The sequence below is a fragment of the Prenolepis imparis genome, unplaced genomic scaffold (genome assembly GCF_030444845.1).
Source record: "Prenolepis imparis isolate NDT839.2.m4 unplaced genomic scaffold, iyPreImpa1.0 SCAF_6, whole genome shotgun sequence".
Classification (NCBI taxonomy): Eukaryota; Metazoa; Arthropoda; class Insecta; order Hymenoptera; family Formicidae; genus Prenolepis; species Prenolepis imparis.
The window spans coordinates 7,268,511-7,287,023 of record NW_028141164.1 but is presented as its reverse complement, the minus strand read 5'-3'; the positions used below and the strand labels follow the sequence as shown (position 1 = coordinate 7,287,023).

General features: G+C 30.0%; 1 protein-coding gene across 4 annotated transcripts in view; it reads right to left on the bottom strand.

Annotated features, from left to right (window-relative positions):
• Window positions 1-18,513, bottom strand: part of Frl (formin-like protein) — a 46,312-nt gene that overhangs the window by 2,156 nt on the left and 25,643 nt on the right. The window contains exons 2-17 of one of the 4 annotated variants that reach the window (XM_083039813.1): window positions 10,472-10,555; window positions 8,922-9,008; window positions 7,989-8,095; window positions 7,442-7,581; window positions 6,807-6,985; window positions 6,301-6,377; window positions 5,715-6,030; window positions 5,364-5,480; window positions 4,854-5,094; window positions 4,233-4,504; window positions 3,871-4,138; window positions 3,662-3,789; window positions 3,142-3,586; window positions 2,550-2,824; window positions 2,322-2,435; window positions 1,052-1,151 (exon numbers count right to left, since the gene is read on the bottom strand). In XM_083039813.1, coding sequence (XP_082895939.1) covers window positions 1,077-1,151; window positions 2,322-2,435; window positions 2,550-2,824; window positions 3,142-3,586; window positions 3,662-3,789; window positions 3,871-4,138; window positions 4,233-4,504; window positions 4,854-5,094; window positions 5,364-5,480; window positions 5,715-6,030; window positions 6,301-6,377; window positions 6,807-6,985; window positions 7,442-7,581; window positions 7,989-8,095; window positions 8,922-9,008; window positions 10,472-10,555 — 2,925 coding nt within the window. In that variant the 3' untranslated portion in view covers window positions 1,052-1,076. Of the gene's footprint in view, window positions 1-1,051; window positions 1,152-2,321; window positions 2,436-2,549; window positions 2,825-3,141; window positions 3,587-3,661; window positions 3,790-3,870; window positions 4,139-4,232; window positions 4,505-4,853; window positions 5,095-5,363; window positions 5,481-5,714; window positions 6,031-6,300; window positions 6,378-6,806; window positions 6,986-7,441; window positions 7,590-7,988; window positions 8,096-8,921; window positions 9,009-10,471; window positions 10,556-18,513 lie in introns of those variants that run through there. The other 3 variants (XM_083039811.1, XM_083039812.1, XM_083039814.1) reach the window with 3 other exon arrangements.

Below are 18,513 nucleotides of genomic sequence, written 5' to 3'. Positions count from 1 at the left end.
ATTAAAAAATTTGAACGTAAAATTAATCAAAAGTCGTTTTATTTAATCTTTAATATTTAAGAAAATAAATCTATTGTATCAATTTTTCATTTATACTTATGTAGATGATGTTATTTATTTATGCCATATGATACATGAAGTTTTTTATGGTGATAGCAAAAGAAAAGTGATGATAGAAGTGATGAATTCTCTCAAGCAACATCAATGCGAGCTAAAACATGCTAATGCATATTTTGATGCATTGTTGTTAGTAAATGTGATGTAAAAAATATGAGTTTATGTACATATATGTACATAATATGTACAGAGTGTCAATTATAGTCAATAATGTCAGGAGTTTTGTTCAATAAACAAAGTTGGATCTGATATTACTTTTTATTTTATGAGATTTCAAGAAGAAGAATTTTATCAAAATACTATTTGTTTAGATGAAGATACCAAGGTGACATAGTTACATTAAAAAAAAATGAAGATAACTTGGATATCATATCGGTGCTTTGTCCAGTTTAATTTTTTAAACAAATATTATTAATCTCAAGTTTAAATATAAATTTTTTAACATTATTTAAAAAAAATGTTTTAATTGCTTTTTAGCTGTTTAGCGTACAAGATATGTCTCTAATATATTAAAAAGAATATATATAGAGACATAAAAGACTTTCATAAGTCTCTACAATAGAACCTGCTATTCTGGAGATCAGTTGTCCTTTTATAAACTAGAACTCCCCTTTTGCGTTACTCTCCTATTAGACATTTGCCACATAGTTAACATAATCAAGCGTAGAATGAAAAGTGAGTGGAAGATGAGTACAACATTTTCATTCTGCGCATTAGAATAGAGTGGGTATTATGAAAGATGGTAGAATAATGGAGTAAACTTAGTCTCAATGATTCCAGAATATCGAGATTCTGTTGTATGTAGAATAAGAAGAAAAACTTCACTTTCATGACTTTCAATGAAAAGTCTATGTATATAATGCGATGTATGTGTATAAAAGATATTAAAAAATCATATGTCAATAGGAGAGAAAGTGAGTAAAGACAAACTTACATGTTGTGAATTGTTTATACATTTGTTACGTTCTGAGCTCCAGTTCATTAAGATGGCGGTGTAACAGACTCTTGTTCGAGTTACAGCAAAATTTCGGTGACTTTAAATCCAAATAAATATGTAACAAATAAAAAAACAGATATTCATGAGCTGTATAGTGCTTAAGAAATGAAATTGCTAAAAAGCCACTCGTGAAATAATCAGAATCGCTGTAATTGTTGATATCCCTGTAACACATGTCATGCTATTTCACAACATGCAGGAAAGTAAATGCTTTCTCATTATAAAACTCTATACTCGTTATAATTTCAATTTTTATGGATATTGCAAATTTACATATATATATATGAAAATATTTATGTAATTTCTAATAAGATTCTTCTTTTATAAATCAAGATTACAATGATTTTTAAGAATATATAAGAAATTATTCAATATGATTTATATAGTAACGTAATTTAAGTTTAAAGTGTGAATAAATTCTTGTTATTTTAACTTTATTATTTTTAATAAAACAGAATTTGTGAAAGTGTGTATGTAGTTTTCATTTAACAAAAAGTAAAAAAATATTGATAAAACAAACTGATAAAACCAATTAAACAAAGAGTAAGCATAGTTTAGAAATTCTTCTTTCACATGAATATCAAATAAATTAAATCCTAAAAATAAATAACAGTTATGTTTATGTAAATTTATTAAGTAACATACATATTAAATTTTTGTTTTTTTTAAAATTTTTTAAAAATATATTTTTTAATATATTTTAATATATATAAGTATTATATATAAAAATATTATCAATTTTTTTGGATTATGTGATGTGTGATGAGTGTTAATTTTAAATAAAAGTGTAGCATTGATGTTGTAAGAGAGAAGCATAAAGATATGAATGAATGATGCAATATATAATGACTTAAACAGAAATTACTACAGTTATGACACAAACACAGTATTAGTAAGCAGAGAGAAAAGATTCATAAAAGAAAAATGATCTAAAACCGTGACAGAATGGTATATATATAAAATATTTTTTATGTTAAAAGATGAGCACAGTGCGAGTAATTTTTGCAATTATATAAAAAAAGTGTTTAAAGAAATACACACGTTGAAATAAAATGTTTTTGAATTCATATTTTAAGTGGGCATGCTATATACATAAAGAATTTGAGAAAAAAGATAAATGCTTGCAATTTTCTCATTCATAATCACCGATATTAGTTTACGCTTGTATAAATACATAGCAATAAAGCACTGAAGGCATGCCACATACCTGTTGTTTCTTCTGATTCAATTTATTACGTTTTATGATTTCCTCTGAACTATTCAAAGCTTCTGCTGCAGCAGCTTCTAACCTACGACGCTGTTCATTTTCTTGATCCGCTGCCTGCAAATTCGTTGTTTCATTATTCAATATATGCTATTATGTTTTTGACAGAATCATGATCCATTTGTAATACGAGTTAAAAAATATCTAGATAGAAGATGACTATTGACGTACCTTAAATGCTCTCGCGAATCTGACAAGAAGTGAGAAGAAGGTATTAGCATCAGCTTGTCTCGGACTTTCTCCAAAGAATTCGACACATTCTCGGAAAGCTTCACCGGCGGTACGTGCGTCAAGTTTTAAACGACGTAACTTTTCCTCAGAATTATTTAAGAAATCGCGCAATACTGTATTGTGCTTTTCTTTGCCGCGCAATTCATATTCTTTCCGCACAAGATCCATGCCTTTTTCCAGCTCGTGAACATCGGTTGTTATATTTTCCAGCGAAACTATAATTAATACACAATTTTATGATACAAATATGTATAAAATAAATAACAGCAAACAACTGTGAATTATAAATCAAATTTTATATCAAAAACTCTATTGATTTATTCCTACATATTTTATTAACACTTTTAATTATCCAAAAAAAAATTTTTTTATAGTAACCACATTTTTTTTAAGCACAAATTTCTAGCGTTAGAATGTCAATTTTTAATGCCGTTCACTTTACATCACATTAAAATTCTAATAGCATAAAATATCTTCAAAATAATTTCCCTTAACTAAATTTCAAGATTAATACAAAATAAAGCGAACATACCTGTTGCAGCCTTATCGATATACATTAATTCTGATTCAAAATTGATTAGTTCTGGAAACTTGACTCGTATTGTGGCAACGATATAATGTAAAAGGCACATCCTTTTATCAGTCGATTTCGTATCCAATAACGTATCTAAGCTTTGTAATTTGAAGCCGTACGCAGGGCCCCGTTTACTACTGTTTAAGTAGTTACCAAAGGCAAGAATAATTTCTAATACTGCTCTTAATTTTTTTGAACTCTTAACCGAACTGGACGCAGATATCACAGCATGTATTTGTGGCGTAATGAGGTGTAAATTGTCAAAAAAGTTTCCTATATAGTTCATAATTGACAGCTTGGTAGATATCCTTTCTACTTTACCAAGCTGCATCAAAAATTTATCTTCTTCCGTCAACAGGTTGACATTTTTCTTTTCTATGATATATTCGCGGTAAGCCTTTATCTAAAAAGATTTATTATTTATTAGTATTATAAAAGGAGATTAAAAAAAAATATTTGTCAAGTAAGATAAGCGTACTTCTTGATCCGTAGGTACCATACGTTGCAACAATTCCACATTTTCAAGCGACAGGACTTTCAAGTCAAGAGCATTCACTGCCATTATTACTTTCTCCACTGGCATTTCCATTTTGCGACGCGATATGGCTAGAGCGAAAAGAAAACGAGAAAATTACGACCAACTTATTTGTACATAAGCAAATTACATAAATAAAGTTTATCATTTACCAATATTTCGCAATCGCGTGTGTTCCAAAAGTGATACACTTTCAGGTTTCTTGAATCGTTTACTGGGGAAGCTTTGAAGTCCATCGATTTCGCTGCTACCGTTGGCCACGTGCCCACTCATGCCAATCTTAAATCGCTCTTCAAAGTCGGTGAAGTCAATGTAGTTGTGCAGACGATCGTCATCCAGTTCATTGAAGATAGTACCCCGCACTTGATTAGGTTTCAGAGCGATCCAATTAAGCGTAGGAAGTTTGTACTTTGTTTGAACCTGCAGGAGAGCAATTACATAAAGTAAATAGAAACCAATGATCTGAGAAAAAAATATAAATGATGATTAAATATACAATAAATAAAATACATACTTTTCGTTTAATAGTCATCGCTCCATCGGGCGCTTGCATCATGCCGGCGGGTGGCGGAGGTATAGGAACAGGTGGCGGTAATTTATGATCTCCTGGAGAAAATGGCGCCATAGGAGGCGGCGGTGGACACGGCGGCGGAGGTGGAGGTGGCGGCGCAGGAGCCGGTGGAGGCGCTTGATCCGACATCGGTGACGGTGCCGAGGCAAATATCTCGGTGATATTATTCGAGTTATTTAAAGGACTCGTTGCGATACCGTTTCGTAGACTAGCGACTGAAACATTAAGCATATACCAGGGGTTTTGAGATTTATCCGACAATTATATAATATAATATAATATAATATAATATTATAATATAATATAATAATTATAATATAATAATTATAATATAATATAAATACAATCGAGCTTTCGTATTTTTAATATTTTGTATCAATCTTTTTAAAAAATCGTACATATGCAAAATACAAATATAATTGAATCGTAATACAATTTTTCATTTTACATATGCGACGATGTGAAATAGTGGGAAAGCAATGCAGGAATTATTAAAAAGTACAGGGAGTATTAAAGATATACAGAAATGTTAAATATAGAGATTCGATTTAGAAAATAAAATACCTGAAGAGCCTTTCGTAAGCGTATCCGTGAGACACTCCAACTCGATGATCTTGTTTTCCAGAACGCTTTGCCTTCGAGCGGAATCTTGCCTCTGTCTCTTCAAAGCTGCAAGTTCTTCTTCTACTAATCTACGCGCTTCCAAGGCGTCGGTGTATTCTACTTTTAATGCGCCTAATTCGGTTTCCAGCTCCGCCAATTTTGCCAACGATTCTCTTTCTAATTCTGCCATACGATCGTGCGCCTATGATAATTATACCAATTAATAAATATAATATTATATGTATATGAATATTATAATATTAATAATATTAATGTATAATATGTAATGCTTTAATTACATCCGTCATATAATATAATAAGGAATGTACAACTTGAAAGTGGATTAAGCTTATAATTTCTCTCTAGTGTATTTTTAAAAATATAAAGCTAATAAAAGTCGAGAATGCGTTTATATTTCATTTTTCTTTTCGACATGTCACATAATAGCATAAATAAAGCCATATCGCTTACATGACCAAGTTCGTCCTCTAATTCCGCTACTTTCTCTAATGCTGCAGTCTTTGTTTCGCTGTCTTCCATCAAGGCAGCTACGTCAAATACGTTATCTAGATAAGCCGAGATTTGAACCTAAAAAGTGAGGTATCTCGATTAATTGTCATCGTTTTTAAATAAAGAACAAAGAAGAGTCACTGATCAATTTGTCGCTTTGCTCTTTTATTTGCTTTTCGTAAAATTAATCGAAATTAATCGAATCATAAAAATATGCGATTTGAAATATATATATTCATTTATTACGCTAATTAAAGATCAAGTGATCAATATTTTATATTTTTATAACATAAAATAATTCAATTTACTCACCTGCAAATCTTCGCTCTCTGTGTGTCTAAGTTTCTCGAGATATTCATCCAATCCAAGCTTCGTAAACTCATATTGCAAATGTACCCTGAAGTTCATGTCCTCGACCGAATGTACGACAATATTGACGAACTGCATACAGGCGACCATAAATTCTATATGAAAGCTATCATATTGGGTGAAATACGCCATGAGCGTCGTGAATCTTCTCCTCTCGGAGCAGACTTCTTTAAAGTTATCGAACGCTGACAAAATGATCTCATGGCCACCCTTTACTAGACAGATTGCCGCAAGGAGTTCTAATACCAGAGCTTTCGTTCTGAAAGAGCGATATATTATGACAGTGATATGTTACAACTTAGACTTATATAAAATAATAGGAGAAGAGATAATGCATAAAAGTATTATTTTTTAACTTCGTATCGTATGATATTAATTAAAGCTTGTATTAATTTGAATATAAAGCAAATGACTAATTGTATAATGTAAAAAATCATGATAGATATTGCTTTGCGCGCGTTTATAGCGCTTTCTATTTGACTTTCTAAGACATGGGACAATAATAGATAATAGACAATACATGACTCACCTCAGACTTTTATGGATTAAGCTTAATGCAATGCAGTTGATAGCTTCTCTGTGTTGAATAACCATATTAAATCCGTACTGTAAAAGATGAATGCAAATATATATCTTATCTTGTACACATGTGTGCTTTGTATATGTTTGCGAATGTAGACAACAAGATAATATATATTAATATTTCTTAAAATAAGATATATAATTATTTATATTTTGCGAAGAACTTGAGAACATATAAAAGTTAAAAAAAACTTATTTTGTCTATAATAGTAGTCTAAAAACATCTAGCATTATGTGTGTGTGTATTCGCTCTCAAAATAAATTAGATAAATTTTATCGAAAAAAATACAAGTATATTGTATAAAATTATAATAATTTTTATTTGTAATTTATAGAATTTATTTTCTGAGTTATACAATACACTAACGATTATTTCAAAGTCGTTGACTATCGGTTTCTCGAGTGCAGAATTAAATTTCAAACAACTATGTGTGCATTAGATTTGATATTCACCTTATTATTCATGATTGCACGCATGCATAATATGCAAACATGAATGTCGTCCTTTGCTTCACCCATATTTAAACGCGCTACGTGTCGGGATCTCCTTTTGACACCAGGACTGTCTTTAAGCTCGTGAAGAGATGGCCTCAAGCATCCGTTGTTTAACGTTGAGGTATCACCGGTGCTTGCTACATCAATATTGTTATTAACTATTTTTTAAAACTATCTTTTAGTTACATTAAATCAGTTTGTTATAAAAAATAATTTAAAAAAATTAATCATATTCACATTTTAGTGATTTTATGTATTTTCTCTCTCTGTGTGTGTGTATGTATACGAAAATTATATTATAAACCTTACGACAATTATAATCTTTAATATTTAAAGATATTTTATTCTATTATTCAAAGATATATTTTTTTATTAACTAAAGAAAATAACTTTCTAGATAAATGTGGAAGTTGGCTTACAGTAAGTATAAAATATTTCGTTTCTATTCTATATAGTTTGCTACAAGTAGAAATCTCGTGTGTTGTTGTTTTTGGTAGATGTTAATGCATATCTAATTTATTATGTTTATCTAATAGGCCGAGATATAGATTCTCCGATACGTCTCTTTTTTGATCTTCTAATCAACTTCTTACCGGTTTGTAATTTTTCCTCAGAACTTGTGTGAGATTCCAAGAGCCGCTGCTCATGCCGCATCATCAGTAGCCTGAAGCTGAGGTAGTCTATCAAGGCATCTAGGCCTTGATTTTCCTCGTCCAAGAACTCTCTTACCCATCTATAACACTGTTCAGCTCAGAATACAGCCTTTCGAAAGGACGAGAGCGAATGAACGAACTCTAATCGTATTAGTATAATTATCTATCAATTATCATGATTAATGGTTAACGTGATTGGCGGATTATATAATTACATAACATAAAATAGAAAGTGAATGTGTCACAGTTTCAATTTTCTTCCTCTTTCTCATTTTAAATGTTAAAAAGTTTACAAACGCTTTCAAAAATTTAGTTGGAGTTTACATTTGCGTCTGACACTATTCGTCCAAAAAATACGTATAAATGTCACAATTAATAAAGACGATTAGTAGATATATTTTACAGAAAGATTTTTGCAAAATAGTTGGAAATGAAAGATAAATGATGAATTAGTATGAACGACTGAACGATTATTAGATTCGCTTACTCAATGTGATTTGTGCGTAAGGATATTTCCAGGTCTCGTAATACTTGAGTCGATGTAGATTCTCCAACCATTTTTCTTTTCTGGAAGAATGTAAGAAAACGATACGACTGTGTAATCATTAGTATCGGTCTGACAAAGAACCCCTTGCGAGCGAGAAGGAGATGTAGTATAATATAATAATTACTATCTCCAAAAAAAGATATAATAAAAATAAAGAAAAAGATACGCGCTATCCGTATTATTTGATTCTCATCACATGTTGTACTGTGAAATATCAGAATCTCTAGATCAGCTGATCACTTAGCATTTGATATACAATAAAGTATATAATACAATAAAGTATATAATATGTGTGTATTCAAAATAAATAAAATTATTTAGATTTAGATCAAATTTTTGTTGCATATTTCATGCTAAATGTAATCACCTGCTCTGCACATTCTAATATTTGATACACGTAACAACATATGTAATTAAAGCTCTAAAGATGCAGTGATACGGATATATTTTTAAAATGTTCTTTTTTCTCCGAAAAATTAAGTATATTAATGTATATAGAATTATAGAAAATGAGAGTCGTTACGTAAACCATTATTCAGCTCAATATTTTTTAACTCGAGTGAGATATAAAAAATTGATATTTTTACGATTGCAAGGAGCATGTAAGAGAATCAATTTAAATTTATAAAAAGAAACATATGATATTACATTCAAAGGACAAAGATCTAAATTCTAGATGTCTAAGAAGCTTTATCTAGAAAATTGTCGCAAACAATGTTCCATTTGTATAAAAGTATCAACAGACAGATAAAAAATATTGATTTAATATGTAATAATTACGCGACTCATTTTGTACACGCGATCCAAACGTATAGTAATACTCGAGGGAAAAAAGGATAAGAAAAAAATACTGAAAAAAATAAAGCAACATACTCGATGGCTTCGTGATGCTTTAGGATCCAGATAGGTGCGTAACTTTGCCAAATAATGGGACGGTGGATCCTTAGCCTGTACTCTTTCCTGCAATTATTTTAAATATTTCAATGTAATAAATTCTTCGATTTGTTTGTATAAGTAAATTAACTTCGTTTTATACTTTTGTTTTAATTAATATGCCTTTTTGCGGCTAATCAAATGTCAAGAGAAACTCGGCATTTGAGAACTTTCATTCGCGAAATCGATTCCGTCGGCTTGTTAATTAACGAATATGATTTATTATTTCAGAGCTTTTAAAAAATTAGTTTGCGTGTAGTCTGCAGCCGCGAAATAGCAGTTACATTTAGAAAAGGGAACGCCGCGAATATATGCGTGCCGTCACAAGAAGGGATGCTGCGCACTTTTTGCGAGTCGTATCGTATAATAAGTACGGCTTGCATTACATCCGTCTCACGTTACACATATGCCCTACAGGCTGGTTCAAACATACATTCAGACGAATCATTCTCATGACCCGCGAACTTCCCACTTTGAGAGGACGCAGCGGCGTTTATATCTTTCCATAAGATATTCATCGTATGTATTTTGTTTAATAGCAAGAGAGCACAATGTACGCGAGAATCATTCATTGCGATCAAAATAAACGAACAACTAAAACAGAATTTTGTTACTTCAGTACTAACAGCAACAATGATAATAAAGCAGCAGAAGCTATAATGAATAAGTGACCCGTTCTTTAGTGTTCTTACGCTAAATGTTTCTAATGTGTTAAAACTAAAGTCTAAGTTTCTAAAACTTATAAAAAAATATATATATAAATTTGTTTTTTTTTTAATATCTGATTGTTACAAGTAAAGTTTTTCGAATAATCAATAAAAATATTTTAAGATTTTATGTTCTTTAAAATAATCATATAAAAATAGATAATTCACAAAACTTATAAAGATTTATTGTAATAATTTTTTAAGTTATTTCTAAATTATAATTAAATCTATTTTGATGTAAGGATTAAAAATTAAAAAGTTACGTAATATTTTGCTGTGTTTAAAAGAGTGGGTGTTAGTGAAAGTATTGAAACAGGTCGTATAACAGAAGACGCACAAACCCGCATCCGTACTGCTAAGTACTGAGATTAATCAAAAGATGAGGCAAACGGATAGATGATGAAAATACCGAAAGAAAGACAGAGATATAAATTAACAATAAATTCATGCAATTTCGTTAACCGATTATGTCATTTGCCGCTCAATTATCGCAATTTAAACTATATGGTTACTTTCGCGAGATCGATGTAATCTATTAAATATTAATCATTTTTACAGACAAATAGACTAATCATTTTTCGAAAACATTATTTGTGAACTTTTCTTATAACTTCTTAAAATAAAATAAAAGCGACAAAATAAAAAAAAATTATTTAAAAATATTTAAAAACTAATCTTTGTCGTATCATTTTTCTCTTTCGTAAATGTAGTATTTATATCAGTTTCAATCTGTTCTTTTATATGAATTTTTATACGGTATTTTAAAATTATATATATACTCACTTGGTCGCATATGATGTCCCACTTTTTCTCATTGTCGTACTGTTTCAAAAGCTTCGCCTTGTCCGGTGGCAAATCCATGGAGGCCTGCAACACAAAAAACAGTATACCACTTTAATATCCGTCTGGATGCGGGTCCTGTTTTCTCAATCCTATACATACGCAGAGTGCAAAAGATTACGGCAATTTGCGCAAGATAATTAGGTAGTGCGCGCCGTATGAAAAAAATCAATAAAAAATAATACAATTAAAAAAGATCTTAAATGGAGAATAAAATTTATATTTATATTTTAAGAATTTTTTTGTTGTAGCTATTTTGGCAGAATCCTCTGTCTATCGCAATAATCAATATAGTCTGTGCCGATAGCTATTATCTTATTTATGTATATGTATATTATAAGATATTAAGACATTCTTAAAAGCATCTCATATACATACCTCATATACACAACGTAGAAGTGCATTTTTTGATAAATAAAACAATTTTAAATTTCAAAATTAATTTCTGTAAAAAAAATTCCTTACATAAGTCCTATTTTAAAATCCATTTAAATGTCTTCCCTTAAAATAAAAAGAACATATTCAGAGGTAATAAAAATGAGATATATGATTATACATACATAATGTTCAAGAAAAAGAGTTACAGATTTTGAAAATAGATAGTATTCACGTATATAATTTGTTTGTCAAATTACATCAATATTAAATTTTTAGAAAACAATATTATTGCATATTTTATTCACATTAATTTACTAAAAACGTATGCAGTAAACAGTAAAATATATTTTATATTCTTAATAAACTTTTATTATAAATCTCAACAATGCAACAATTTGTAATTATCATTATTTAATTCACTAGTGGTGACGCGATTAAAATAGCGCTTTATTATTAGCGAAGAAAATATATAGGCTGTTATGATCTAAGACGGGTATGGTAAACGAATAATTATCAGAGAGCGGATGCCGGAAGCCACGATTGCATGACATCATCATGCACACGCATACGCATACGAAAGTCTTGCTAAATAGCTGAATTCTATGATGATATGACGAACATATTTTACATATGAGAATCGTATAAACTGCGTATTGTACGTATATTTCGAAACCAATTTTGGAAAATAATTCTCTTAATATATTGCGATAAAAAACACGTGTTATTATTATATTACAAATAAATTAATATAGATGATAGCTAATTATCACAAGATACATAAAATATTGAAGCGTAAAAAAGCTTGCAATGTATAACATCAAATTAATTTTTATTTTTATTTCAAATGTTCAATTTTTATATTTTATTTATATACTTTTTTCACATATACATATATATATATACTTAAATATTATATTTTAACTATATATTTATATTTCCAGATAATTATAAAAAAATCAATGTCAGTTCATGCAATATTTCACATATAAATTGATGGTCTGAGACTGATGCTGAATTGTATCAAAAATATAATTTTATATGTAAGGAATATGCATATGTCTAGCTTTCTGCTAAATGAGACACAAGATCGAATACATAATCGCGTTCGATTATCACTTTGCTCGATAAATTTTTGCCTGATCTCGTACTCCTTGGAGAAAGCTAACACGCACGTTCTCCTTCGGTAACCAGGATGAGTTACAATTTCCAGTAACGTAACACGATTTCTGTTTCCGTTTCATGGCAATAGCTACCGTTGCGCTGCAATTCTGCCGCATTAGCATAATATTTGTTCTTGAGTTATAGTTTCTACTCAACTGGAGCGAGTAATTCTCTCTTATTTTTCGGATGTGTAAGGGAAACATAATAATGCAAGCTTTCTTCTGAGAAACTACGACGAAATATAACTGATTTAAACGGATTAGTTTTATTGCCAATCGTATAATAACTTCGCTTTTCATTTCAAAACATTTTTTGACACTTCTATGAAAGCCATATCAGAGTTAAATAGAATAAGAATAGTGTTTTACATAAAAAATAAAAAAAATCCCCCCAAAAAAATTATTTTTTATATAATGCAGAATATATCTAAAAAAATATTTTTCTTTAAATTTTTATTATAAATATAAATATTATCGTAAACAGAGATATACAGCTTCTTCAGAGACGTGCTATTATGATCGTAATCTTCTCTTTAAAAAAACAAAAAAAAAGTATAGTGTGTTTTCAATCTTTTCTGTACTGTTAATTTTTCAATATACATATATACTGTAAGGTGTGCTAATATTTTTTTATTTAATCAAAATTCAAAAGCTTTTAAATTCAATTACTTTCTTATCTTTCTTATATTATTTAAAATTATTTATGTAATTACAATTCTCTCTTTCAACACAATTTAACGATTTGGAGAGTTGATAATTAAAATAAATTATTATAATATTGATAAGATTATTGTGTCAACAGTAAATTAGCTTGACATTTTTCCTACCAAGTCAAATCTTTGCGTTTTACAAACTCAAGAGCTTTATATCGCATTCGACACGCTTTTATAATCCGGCTCTTTAAAAGTCCTAAAAGCAACGCGAAATGACAGTTACTTTAAGACTACTTTGAGAGCACTTAAGAAAGCAAACAAGAGCTGGAAGCAAGTCACGTCGATATGTATACAGAGTTACATAATCGATAATTCCGAATGACATGACGAAAAGTGCTTTTAATAATCAAGTTATTGACATCGACTTCATAGCACCAAGTTCTACACAGGATATAAGATGAAGCATAATTTTATGCAATAAAATAATATTTTATAAAGATCAATATTTTTATATACGCTGCATATAAAAATATTGATCTCAGGAAAATATTGATTTCAGGAAAGTTTTCATAAAAGTGATATATGTTCTTTCTGTAATTAACTTTTACGAGTCTAACGGACAAGATATACTTTACTTGAAAGACTTTAAATACTAGATATATTAATTCGCGCACGATATATTAATAATTTTACAATATAAAAAATATTTATTAATTTAGTTTGTAATGTGTCTACTTGTTATTTTTTAGTTTGTATAATGTGTTGTACTTATGACACAAATTCTATTAGAGAGCACCAGAAATAAAATGAAAGATATTAGCCTTGTTATATCATACGGCCACGATACAATGCCAAATTAAAAAATATTGCGAATTAAGTGACACGGTAGTATTATATATACACGTGGGATGGAGTTAAAAATAATTTTTAATTATTAGTTTATTTCTTCAATTCTGCACTATGTTTATTCGTGATACATATTATTAAGTTTTCTTTCTCCTCTCTTCGAACTTCGAACTAGTAAATTAAATATGTCGAAGAATCGGTAATTCTGGGAGAAAGTGCGATTTTTTCTGTCCTATAAGATATAATTGTTAAAACACTCGAAATGATAGAGAGTGCGAGTTCAACTATAGAGTACAGGACGCGGCAATCATTGGTTTCGCTTCGCTGCAATGCGCTTTCGCTCTCAGCGTGACAGAGATACGAATCTTCAATTGTGCAAAATGTTATTTGAAAAAATGTTTATCGTAACGAATAAAGATGACGTAAGTTAAGAGATATATAAAAATAAATGATATGATAAAAAAAAAATAAAATTTATAAATTAAAATCTGCATAGCGAAGTGTTATTCCATATGCAGATTTAATCGAATAAAATAAAATACTTAACGAATCGCTGCATATTTTATGCATACTGATACGCGCGCAAATTTTATATATAATCGTATATAAAATTGCGTAAAAAAAATCAATAATCGAGAGAAACGATTCCCTTTTTGCTGTTAACTTCGCAGACTCGCTACTAGACGAGGATCCGCTTTCGGGAAAAATGGGTCGGCAATAAATGTGTAGATGAGACCAGACTAAATTCCTGGTATTACATGCTACGTTGCGTTGATATAATGCAACGAGTGTTTTCGGGTCAAGAGTCATTGGAAACGGGGCTACAGTAGCGATTAGAAATAAGCGTCGCATAGTAGCACGTGCAGACATTTTGATCGACAACGAAGAAACCAAATTTTTGTTTGTGCATTCTTAATTAATTATCCGACAATTACGTGAAATACAGCAGTTTTGTTTATCTATATACGTGCAAACTAATTAATAAAAAAATAACGGCATATTGTACACAGAGAGCATTTTCTCTTGGAATTTATCCTGAAAATCATGGTAATCGTGGGATAATATGGTATGGAAAGAATTTTATGAGAATTTCTCTGATTAATATTTATTACAATAAAAATAATAATATCTGTGCAGTTTAGTAAAATTAATCAAACATATTTTATATTTTATTGTGATAGATATTATTATTTTTATTGTAATAAATATTAATCAGAGAAATTTTCATAAAATTCTTTCCATACCATATTGTCCCACGATTATCATGATTTTCAGGGTAAATTCTAAGAGAAAATTCTCTCAGTGTATCAATAATTTAAAAAAAATGTATTTTAAAGTAAACAATGAATTTTTCATTATTTATTTATACTGATAATTCTCTAGCCTTATAAATCTTTCATTTTTAATAAATTATAATGTAAAATAATTTGTTTACAACACACACAAATAATTTCTATCGTCAATAAAAGTCAACCCCAAAGAAATTTCACAAGAACAAGAGCAAATATCATCGATTTGATACGTGATTAAATGCAATTTTGTATATCCACGTTTATAACGGTATATTATATTCGAGAATATATTATAATATAAGAGAGAATATGTGGGAAGAGATTTCCTATGCAATAAATCACCAAGGCGCATCAGCGAACGAATGTGTGGCCAATTGTTGTAACATGTACGAAGTTAAGACAGGATTTATGGTCAGGAAGTCTTTCTATGTCGGCGCGGCCTCCTCTTCCAGAAGAAAGCTCGTGTTTTACGGCTATTCGTTTGGTCATCTTACGAATAAAATCCGATAAAAGCCATCATATAGACACGCTAGCAAAGAAGAGTTAATATATTCGACATAATTGCACGTTTGTGATTTTTCGACGCGCGCGCGAGTTCTGATCGATTTATGTATGTATCATTGTATCATATAAATCGTTCGCGAGTCTCGTAATATTGCAAATATCATCGCACGAAATATATGAATACACACGCGAAGAATTAAAATGTGGAAAATAAGTTCTTTAATTTTTTCGATATTAAATTACAATGTACAAACCTTGAAAAAGAGAATATTACGTACTTTTCCCGAGTAGTATTAATTCTTAATTCCCTCATGAATAATTTCTCCGTATGATATGTATGAAGAAAAAATACTTTCGCATTTGAGAATTTATAAAGAGTAGAGATATTAATTGAAGTAATAGATGCTTTTGGTAATTGCTTTATTACAATTCTATAAGTTTGTCAAACATATTAATTAAGAAACTAGGAGGAAACTTCTATATTAGTTAGAGAAGTCCAATGTGCAATCCAGAAGTTCTATATCAAATGTTATCTCAACCTTTATGAATTACAAACTTACAAATATAGTAAAAATATAATATACTTAACAAATGTAATAAAAAGAAAAAACAATATATGATTTATGATTAATATATGTTTAATATACGATTTGTAGGCTCTAAAAAAAGCATCAATATTAATAATTTAAGCTTTAATAATTTAAGATTACAAAGATATGTAATGTCAAAAACATTGGTATATATCGCGAAAAGTAATATTCTCCTTTGATATTTTTGAAGAAAAACTGGTTAAAGAATATAGCTTTTATGCTTTAATTGCGGGATATCTGAACCACAATGTGTGTTAACGTGCCATCTTCGAGATGTCTTATCAATGGTACGTCTTACTTAACGCAGAAAAAAAAAATTCTGCCGACTAATCAATCGCACGATTTTCCCTTCGGAAAGATTCGTATTCAAGTTAGCCGATTTGGTGTTTCTCTGCCCATTTGTTTTCCAAACAACAATCGATGCCTGAAGGCGGTATGTATCTCTTTCGTACCTAACATAAATGTACTCGTACATATGTACCGAGCAGACGTGTGGCATATGTATACGCACATGTACGTGCAAATCTACCGTGAATGCAATTAGGCACGCATGGACAAAGGGATGTGAAGAATTTATACTTGTACTTTGAAAATTTTTGACAGCAGAAAAGAACTCAAGTAAAAATATTTAATTGAATACATACAATAAGAAATATGTAGTTTCTAGCGCTAATATTTTTTATCAAATTGATGACTGCAAATAATTCAGCAAAATTTTTAATTTCAACGGGCTAGAAAAAGCCAAACGCGGATGGTGTATCAGTTTCAAGGAAAATTAATAGCAGGAAATACATAACGCTAAAAAATTGATCGAAATACGGTCACTTTTCAGATAATGTAATTATTAATGATCAATGATATTTGGGCCTGATTATATTTGCACAAAGAAGCAGAATCCGCTTGCAAAATGCATTCATAAATACGTTTCAGTCGTGAACGAAAGAGAATGAATGAATAATGGCCATTGAAAGTTGAGTTTGTCAGGTATCCCAGCTATTGTGAAGATACATAGTATCCCATTAGAGGTAATCCGATATCCCTATAATAGTAGAGCGCAATTACGCGGTGAAAAGCAACTTCAATGGAGGGTGCAAGTATAAAAAAAAAAGCGACGCGACTCTTTCCATGTTTTTTTGCTTTTACAAAGTGCTTAAAATCGGTTTTAAGATGTCAAAATTAAAATTTGTATTAAGAATGCCAAAATAAGAAGCAATTTTCCTCTGGAAGTTGCGTCTGGAAATGCGTTTGTGAATACTTTGTTTCGTATGTGTGCAAAAATTTGAAAGTGTTAACTAGCGAATATCTCGGCGACGTATAATTTTATTTCAACACCCACAGACACCCCGTCTTTTCGAATATCGAATTACCTCGACACTCGAGTGGTCATATCGGCGGCAATAAAATGACGTTTTAACGGCGTCAAGAACGAAACTAATCTTTATTGGTGAGTTCGCCGGGGTTACCAGTAGACTACCGCTCGTTACACGGGCATTGACCTTTGAAGCTAACAAGAGAGAGCTCTCAACTCGTGACGTTCATCAACATCGGTTCGGTAAAGGGGTAAATTTTTCGAATTCACCAATCATCATCCCGTTGTGATCCGCAAATTTTTACATATCTTCTTTTTAGTCACGTTTGTTTGCTTATTCTTACTCGGCTATGCGGCTATCGAAAATTTGTCGAATTTGATTTCATGTTGTGCGTGAGAAAAATGACTGCATGAAATTCACGCTTATTCATATGTCAATATATATTACGGATATTTATTCTGATAGATCCTTTTGACAGAAGCATAAAGCCCTATTGACAAATTGCTCCGTGTTGTGTTTGGATCCTTTCACAGCTTTGATGCAAGGCCAAGAGGTTCTTAATCAAATCAATGGTTCTCTTACGTAGAGCAAACATCATTCCCACTTTGCAAATTTAACGAACTGAAAGTATTTTATCAAAAAGTTGAAGAACCATTCTTTGTATAAGATTAACAAAATTTAAACTTTTTTTTTATATCGCTTTTATGTATATAAAACAGTATTCCAGAAAAATTATATTTAAAAGAAAAAAGAAAAAAATTTTGTTTTGTCATTTATTTTTATTATTTTTATAATTTTATTTTATTTTACTTTTTTCACATTTACTATTATAAATCTTTTTATTCTCTTCTTTTTGCATGTGTTTAGATTTTTAATAAAAGTAAATTACATTAACTCAAAAATATACACTGCATATAAAAATTATGTTCATCGAAACTATTGGCATCCACGTAAGAATTATTTGATGTTTAAAAAGTGTTGGTTTTATGATTCATGATTTTATAAATAATGCATTTTAAGATGCAATATATATAATTTGGCTCTTAACCTTCAAATTTATCAAGGAAATTGATGGAATGTATGCTTTGGCACAGATCCAAACGAACTTGACGTGAATAGACTGCACCTCCACGTAAAGAAAATATTTTGGATGCATCACCACGTGCTATTTCATGAAATTAATGGACTCATTGTAGCAGCTTTATGAGCGGATTTCACACACTGTATCCACCTACTATATTCTTTGTTAATA